Source organism: Lates calcarifer, linkage group LG13 (genome assembly GCF_001640805.2).
Source record: "Lates calcarifer isolate ASB-BC8 linkage group LG13, TLL_Latcal_v3, whole genome shotgun sequence".
Classification (NCBI taxonomy): Eukaryota; Metazoa; Chordata; class Actinopteri; family Centropomidae; genus Lates; species Lates calcarifer.
This window is the reverse complement of record NC_066845.1, coordinates 9931472-9940157: the sequence shown is the minus strand read 5'-3', so window position 1 is coordinate 9940157 and position 8686 is coordinate 9931472. Positions and strand designations below refer to the sequence as shown.

Below are 8686 nucleotides of genomic sequence, written 5' to 3'. Positions count from 1 at the left end.
GTGCACACATGAGCACGAGAATGGTGTGTTGTTGCTTATGCATATGTGCATGCATGCATGTCTGAGGATGTGTGTGCACCTATATGTGAATGTGCATGTGTGTGTTTACATGTGTGTGTATTTTGTTGGGGGGGTGAGGTGGGGTGGGGGTGTCTCATGGGGCAGCTCTGTGTCTGTCCCATCTGCCACCCCACTCTACTGACACCCAAGGGAATGGCAGAAGGGGTGGGGGATTCATTTTGGAAAAAGGAATCGGGGTCCAGTGGTCTAATGGGCAACAATGCAGGTTTTACTGACAGGCCAAAGGCAAAGGACACCGGCTGGGTGTGTGGAAACCAATCTACCAATCTATTTGACAAAACAGTGGGCCACCCCTGTCAAGCTCTGCCTCAGTCTGCCTAATAAGGCACGCACACCCCTGAAATTATGCCTCAAATGAGAAAGGGGTGCACTGTATTTTACACACACACACAGACGTTACATACACCCCAGGCTAATGTCAGCCTAATGCATGTCCATGCTGTGGCCGGAGGGCTAATTGGGTATATAAACACAAACACATCCCTTGAGAGGCAGGAGGGTAAGGATGTATTTTGTGCTATATGCTCCCCCTATTGTAAGGAAGACAACACTGTAACTTAAACATGGAGGCTCATCAGTACTTTAGTCATATCAATAATGAAAGATGACATGGTTTTTGCTCTCTAGATGCTCTATTGAAGCTGTGCATGCAGTGTGATGTGGAACGACTCGGTGGCAGGTGGCACCTCATCCTGTCTTTATCCAAACTGTGATCAGAAGACAGTAAACGGCGCTGTTGCAGCCACTACAGCGACAACAAAACAGTCATGTGGAAGAGGAGCATATGGCTCCTGCACCACTGGGCAGAAGGAGCACTCAGCAAGATGAATGCTGAGGTGCCGGCAACAAAGCTGACTTTAACTTGTCAAATTAACAGCATATCAAAAGAGAGAGGGAGAGAGAGAGAGGGAGAGGGAGGGATGAGGAGGAAGAGGCAGCAGCCTGAGCTTTTTTTGACAAGTGCTACTTGATGGTGACAAAGACAGCACACAGAGAAACAGTGACTCGCTGTTGAGGTCAGATCACAGACAGACACTGTCAGATGTTTGAAGTCCTCGTGTCTCTAACTGTCACTGAGCTGAGCTGCTGATACACTGTTTGTCCATACATGTATCATATAAACAGACACAGACATGCATCCGATGGGCGCTACCCTGCCCCCTCACTGCTTTGAGCGCTATGTTAATGAAACCGTTGCTGTTTCCTGGCATAACATTAATTACCCGATCAAAATAGAGTGGGTAATTAACTGCCCTTCTTTACCAGTGCTAATTACATTAGCTGAGAAGGGCCATTTCAGGGGAGCAAAAGAGAGGAGAGAAAGAAAGACAGGATGAAGCGGTACCAAACAAAGACTGAAAAACAAGGCAGTGGTGAGGCTGATGCCTATGTGTGTGTGTATGTATGTGTGTGTGTGTGTGTGTGTGTGTGTGTGTGTTTTAAGAGGGAGAAAAAGACAGAGAGGAGGAGGCCACGTTGGAGGGAGACTCATGTGGTTCTCACTCGGGGCCCCCAGAGGCTTGGTCCTCAGAGAAAAGCAGGCTTATTGGAGAGGAGAGAGATGGAGGGGGGGTGTTGTTGTTTATCTTGACATGCTCTACTCAGTCTTTAACGCTTGCATCACAATTAAGATGCTGCGGCTCATCAGCTATGTATACAAAAAGTGTAGCAAACTGCACGAGCACACAGGTGATGGGCACAGTCGAAAATAGATCCAGCAGAGCCTTGAAACATGGAGTCTTTTAGGAAAATCTCAGTGTCCTGGAAATTGTCAGATACAGTGTGAGTGAAAATACTTTCTTTGTAATTCTATTCCACACACACGCAAAAAGAAAGGACTAAGACAATTCAGAATCAAATGCAATGTAAGAACTAAAAAACAAACAAAAAATTTTAAATCAACATCAGTAGTTTCTTTTTCTGATTTGTTTTATTTGGAGCACAAAATATAATTACACCTTGAGATATACAAATCACATTTGCACCATTTTTTGTACGGTTTCAAGGAAAGATGGCTTCAAAAAACATAATATTAAATTGCTAATAATTTTTAAATAAATAAAATAAACCAAACTCTAAACAAAACAAATTTGCAAATGTCACCTACTCTTTGTGTTCTTTGTTTTCACGTCCTGAGAATGAAGTTTGTGTTGTGATGACAAAAATCACTGAATACGAAAAGCATGATATGGGTTAATGAACACCTAATATGCCCCCGTTCTTTTCTACTGAGCAGTTGTGCTTTCATTTACTGTACTGCATAGTGACAAAAGACCTGTACTGGGTTGAGACATTTAAAACGATACTGTAAAGTCTGTAAGTTGTAGTCATACACATTTAAAATTTGCAATGTGGAATTAAATAATATCAGGGCATTGGTGTGACAAAGCATGCATTATAAGTGAAATTAAAAAAGGATAAGGCTAACTAACATTTTTCCTTTACACAAGGACAATAACCTTCTTTAACTGAGGGCATAACATTGGGATTTTGTTATGCAAGAACCTGCAAACAGGGGATGTTTTAATCCAAATAACTGAGTTTATCTTCACCACCACCACCAAAAAAAAACCATTCCCTCTGATCATTTAGCAAGTTAATTAGCAATTGTTGAGATAACTTCATTTCAGTAACAGCTGGAAAATGGACCACTTTATAAAAACACGTTTATATTATTCCCTAAACTAACTATAATAAGTTAAATTGCTTGTTCTTAAATAAATCAATATATGAATTCCTTTAGTAATAACCCTTGAGACAAAGAGTTCTCCCTTGTAAAACCGTAGAGATCAGAACAAAAAATAAAGGGTCTATTTTTCTGGAATGTAAATTGTCTTCAAAAAGTCTACTACAAAAAAACCTCTCGCTAACTCACAGACAGTGTACACACATGCCAGTTAAGGTGTCCATACACAGACAAAATAGCACCCTGCTTTTTTAGAGCTGCAACATTATATAAGAGCCGTCCGTCCTCCAACAGCGCTCTTGCTGCAACGCATCCTTTACGTCTCTGGCAAAGGTTTGGGCAGGTTGCAAGAATCGAATACTGCATGTGATAGCAGGCCAGAGGTCGATACAGATGCTTATGAAGCTTGAGGTGAGAGGAAACGGTTTTCCTCTGTTTTCTTTCAAAACGCAGATGCTTCATTATACACACACACGCTTGCAGCAGTATATATGATCCAGTTTGGTGCTGTTAGCTAAGGAGCATGGTCTGTCTGTAGTTGTGGGTTGAGTAATCTCCTCTGCCTCTGGAGTAGATGGCTGGTCTTTGGACATTGTCATACCCCGTCCTGTTCATCCACATGGATGAAAAAGGGACTAAGAAATGGCGTGAGGGGAAGGGGGGGGGGGTCGCTCAGGGAGGAAGGTTATACACAGTCGCTAGTGATCAATTTCCCATTCTCCCTGCCCTCTCAGTGCCAAAAGAGGGGCTAAGTGAAGCAGTGGTCTGGGGTAGATTGGGGTGGGTGCTTTGCTACATCGGGGGAACAACCAGGCCCGTCATCGCTGGAGAGAAAAAAATATACAAAATCTATGATTCTAATCAATAAGGTCTTGCATTAATGTACATCCAGCAACTATTTTCTTGTCTTGTTCAGTCATAGCTTTTCGTGTGGTTAGTATGAGGGGTTAGACTGCATTCGTGAGTTCAGACAGGGGGGTCAGATAGTGAGTCGGGTGGCTACCTCTGAAGCTGTTCCCCCCTGAGGCAGGACAGGCAGGGGAGGGAGAGCCCTGGGGCCTGAGGACGGGAGCAAAAGCACTCTTCTGTTTAGCAGCAGATGGGAATGAGGAGAAAGGCAAGAGAGACGATGAGGAGCTGGAGCTTCCTGGTATAGTGGGGCTGGAGGGCATTACTGTGGACCAGAGAGGAACAGTCAGTCTCAGGTCTGAAAAGCACTGCATAATCAGCAAATGAAACACACAGATTTACATACAATCAGGTTGCACATAAGGTCTTACTGTAGGGAGAGCCTGTGGGGGAGGCACTGCTGAAACCAGGAGAACCAGGGACTCCAAGGCTGGTCATGGGAACTGTCCCATAGCCTCCGGTCATCCCTCCGCTGCCCCCGTAGCTAGACTGCTGAGGAGTGGAGGCTGATGGGTAACCCCTCGGAGACAAACTACTGGAGTTTCGAATGTAACCTGGAGAGAAAATGAAAATGCTGAGTCAGATCTGAGCTTCATTAGTGGCAAAAACTGAAGCAGGAAGTTGTTTTTGGCTCTCTCTCTGCTCACCTTGGCTGCTCTGTCCTGGCTCCCCGATGCTAACGCCTAACTGAGAGGGGTAGGAGCCCAGACCCATGACACTGCCGTGGGCCGGTGAGCTCGGCAGGGCCTGCAGCTGACTGTGAGGACGGGGAACACTGTAGAGTGCCTCAGCAATGTCAGCTGCACGTTTCAGCAGCATGTCCTAGGGGAGATCAAGTGCAACGGTCAGCAAAGGTTCAACAAAAGATAATGCAGTTTGGCTGGGCTGTTAAGATGTTACCAATTAACTCACATAACTGTGTCAGGCCAATGAACAGGTAAGCATTAGTTAATCTCTAAAATGGAGAATGTGTAAGCTACATGCAATCAGCTCATTAACTACAAGTTTACCTACCTACCTATCTCAAGTAGGTTTCACATCTTTGTAATTTAATTTATATGGGACTGAAATGACTGGAAACCCAGTAGCTGTTTGGAAGTAGGAAATTGATCTACTATATAAACTAATGGAATACTTTGCAAAATGGTAGACAGTGGTTTAATGTATAAAATTAACTGTTAATAGTCTTTCAAGTCTAGTATTGAGTATGGGTAAACATGAGTCTGTTTACCTGATTACTGTGTGGATTTCCATACAGAGCCTCCACAAGATCTGCTGCTCTTTTCAGGAGAATCTCCTGCAAAGAACAGAATTTGTTATATTAATATCTTAAGAAGAGTGTAGTATGTACAGTTCCTTGAAAAATAAGATGATTTATTCAGTAGTTTCTTACCTTGGCTAGTTTCTCTGGGTCACCAGGATGTCGAGGAATGACCTTCTGAAGACGCTGGAAGCCATAGTCAATGGTTGGCTCATTGAGGGCTTGAGAAAATTAAAAGAAAAAAGAAACATACAGTACATCAAATCTCAGTCACAGGTCAAACCTTGTATTCAAAATTCCTCAAATTGTGTGGAAAAAGTGGAAAAAGAGCACAATGTGTTGTTTTAATACCTGTGTAGATGAAGCGTCCAGGAGCTCCCTTGCAGAACTGTTTAGATTTGTAAGACAATGTGACCTCCACAACCCCAGGGATGTGTCGAGGAGGTGTTTGGACACGGATAGCGTGTGGTGTGATCAGCTGAAAATACGGCAGGGAAATCATTACAAAATAGTAACAAATTATCCCCCCTCCCATGCCTTGTAAATATTTAGGCTAACACAATACTGTGGAAAGATTAATTTATGTAGACTGCCCATAAATCATAGAAGTAATGAGACAAGCCATATGCTATATATATCATTTCAAATATGCTTTAGACTGTATCATTAGTGAGACATTTTGAAAACAATTCCTACCTCACTCCACACCAGCATGCTGCCAAACACCACCTGCAGCCCGTCAAAGAAGTTCTCCCCAATGACGATGACCATGGCCCCGCCAGTGGTCCAGCCCTCACTGGGACTGATGGCTTTGATACACGGGGTCGCTGGATAGGAGAGCAAAGTAAGATTTACTCCGAGGGTTTCAACATGGGATGCACAAGAATTGAAAAAAGAGAGGACAGAACAGGCTTGTAAAAGGTGTCTCAGGAGGAAAGGTGCTCTTTAGTTTGGGGTTGTGTAATAACAAGTTCAGAGGCAGAATGACAGAATAACAACAGCAACAACAAAAAAGACGTTAAAAAGCTGGTATTATTTCACGGCTACTTTAACTCTGTATCAAATGTCAGTCAAGAAGTCACATAATCTAAAAGCAATGCAGTCATCTACAACAGAAAAAAAAATAAAATAAAATTTAATAAAAGTACGTAGACCCAGACATAGTGGTGAAGAAGAGAACTATTCAGATCTTTTAGTATAGACATACAGTACAACAGTGCAAAAATAATAGTGTAGAAAATAGAATATGTAAGTATTATCCACAAAATCTACTTAAAGTATTACAAGTTTTAAAGTACTAACAGGAGGAAAATGGCCCCTGTGAGAGTTGTGTTGATTAGTTTTATTAATACACAAATGTGTATGCAATATTTTTATGATGTAGTTCTACTTCATTTACTGCTGGATAGTTAATCCTATAACAGTCTGTCATATGATTTGTATGTCAAATATTTAGCATTAAAATAACTACCGCTGTCAGATAAACATAGTGTAGTAAAAAAAAAAAAGTGTTTACCTCTGAAATCCTCAAGTAAAATACACTTCACTCAAGTACAGTACTTTAGTAAATGTACTCAGTTACTGTTCAACACAGCACAGGCAAATATAATATGTGTTTCTTGGTTTAGAGATAAATACAACTTGACCTACAACTGGTTAAATTTTGTTTTAAAAATTGATTTAAGATAATATATTATTACCATTTATGTGAAATAGTATTTAATTAATGCTTTAATTAGCTCAGTTAATGACCTCAGTAGCATCACTGATAATGTTTGATATATCATGGTGATTAGAAATGGACATTAGGCAACTCAAATACCTGCTGTTGAAGTACTTTGGGTGAGTATGCACTGTGTGTGTAGCAGACATGTAATGAAATAAAAACAGACAAATGGGGTGTGACATTGTAGCGCTGCAGTGTCAGTGTCCTACCATATTCCATAGTATTCTCGACAGACTCGCCTGGCTCCAGTCTGCGGGCCCTCCGGCCGTGTTTTGAGTTGTTGTGGACGAACATGTTGTCAGAAACCGCTAGGACGTGGCCGTCTACGCTCACAGTGCTGGACAAGACCACCTGATAGAGGGGACAAGAGCCAAGAGGAAGATACATGAGTGTATGTTCAGGACTCGGACAACACGCTGCGAGTCACAGTCTCCGGTTACAGCAGGAAAATCCCTGAGCAGCAATTTGTTTCGACATACAGGTGATAGTAATATTTCTCAATATGTAATGTGACATCTCTGGGATCTCCATAATATGTCTGCATTCTGGTGATGACACTGCTCATACACCCCTCCACTCCTCCATCAGGTCTCCAGATGGCCTCTCTACCGCCTCTTGCCTAACTTTTTGATTCATACAGCATGCAGCAGGCTCATCGTTGTCTCCTCCTGATCCTTCAATGACACCAAACATATGGACCAGATCTCCCATTTTAGCCGGCCGTTAAAGTAGTGGATGATATATAGTGGCCCTAATTTGATTTTCTGGCCGCAGCATGTGTGTGTCCCTTCCCACATCTGCCTCACATGGATGACACACATATAATTAATGAGAGGATACTTGTAGGTTTTTCTCTTTGGATATTTATGAGTGTTGGATGTGATACTACTTCTGAAAGTGATAATGAGTTTGAGTGTGTGTTTATGAACATGTTTTTTAGAGTTAGAGGGACTGGGTCAGTGAGAAAAAGTCATTTTTAATTAAATAGTAACACATAAATATTTTATAACATGTATCTTTAGAAAATCAGACAGGAAAGATAAAACCCTGCACTCCCTTCAATATAAACACCTGGCAGTAATTTTTCAGGTGAAGGAACACGAGAAAGAAGAGAAGAAAAAAGCATATGTGCTGTAGGTGGTGGAAAGGAAAGGGAACCTAAAGGAAAATAACTGTAAATTATCGATCAAGCAGCAGACTCCTGTCCAGCCCTGATCACCTTTTAACCCAGAGATGAGAGTCCTGTGCGCTCATAACTTCTCAGCATGTGTCACATTGCAGGAGTTAAAGCAAACACGGTTGAAGACTGGGGGAGCACGGAGAAGGAGAAGAAGGAAGGACAGAGGTGGTATGCTGGGAGAAGGAGAATGCCAGACAGGGGCCGCTGGTGCTGAAAGACGGCAGAGGAAGTGAGGCGGGAGTGTCCCCTGTGACCACTTCCTGGGTCACGGAGCATGACCTCCTCCATCTGGAGCCAATCACTCAATTTTTGACAACTTCCTGAAACACCTCAACCTATTTCCTGCACCCCAGCACCCCAACAACCAAGTCTCCCACATATCTAACTCCTTTTCGTTTGTCTGTCCATCCCTCTGACTTCTTATTGATTTTTAACTTTCACCTCTAACTCCATTCACTATGTCTTCCATTGGAAAAAAAAACTTTTTCAGAGCCTCACTATTTAAGAATCTGTGACATAAACTCAACTTAGAACACAGTGAATAAGAAATTAATTATAAAATCACATTATTAGGGTGGAGGGGCATGAAGGGGGTATGTCCTGCATGACTGTAAAACCTTTTTGTAATAGTTTGGTTTCCATATTCGGGCCTCAACTTCCCTTTTTCCACTCACACACAAGCACACACATGCTCCTTTTTTTTGTACCTGAAATCTCCTCATATCCCTCGGGTTTCCTGCTGTCTTCAGACAATTCTGGTTACATTTCAGGAAAAACTTCAAGAAAAACCTGCAAAGGTAAATGAGAGGACACATGTTTGTACATCAGCAACTAAGAAATCAC

The 8686-nt window shown here is 42.3% G+C and overlaps 1 protein-coding gene across 2 annotated transcripts in view; it reads right to left on the bottom strand.

The window, feature by feature from the left end:
* Positions 1-1998: 1998 nt before the first annotated feature.
* Positions 1999-8686, bottom strand: part of ebf2 (EBF transcription factor 2) — a 29308-nt gene continuing 22620 nt past the window's right edge. Inside the window, exons 7-16 of one of the 2 annotated variants that reach the window (XM_018668281.2) lie at positions 8551-8632; positions 6873-7014; positions 5634-5764; positions 5289-5415; positions 5070-5158; positions 4908-4973; positions 4324-4498; positions 4048-4230; positions 3771-3941; positions 1999-3591 (exon numbers count right to left, since the gene is read on the bottom strand). In XM_018668281.2, coding sequence (XP_018523797.1) covers positions 3560-3591; positions 3771-3941; positions 4048-4230; positions 4324-4498; positions 4908-4973; positions 5070-5158; positions 5289-5415; positions 5634-5764; positions 6873-7014; positions 8551-8632 — 1198 coding nt within the window. In that variant the 3' untranslated portion in view covers positions 1999-3559. Of the gene's footprint in view, positions 3942-4047; positions 4231-4323; positions 4499-4907; positions 4974-5069; positions 5159-5288; positions 5416-5633; positions 5765-6872; positions 7015-8550; positions 8633-8686 lie in introns of both variants that reach the window. The other variant, XM_018668280.2, reaches the window with a different exon arrangement.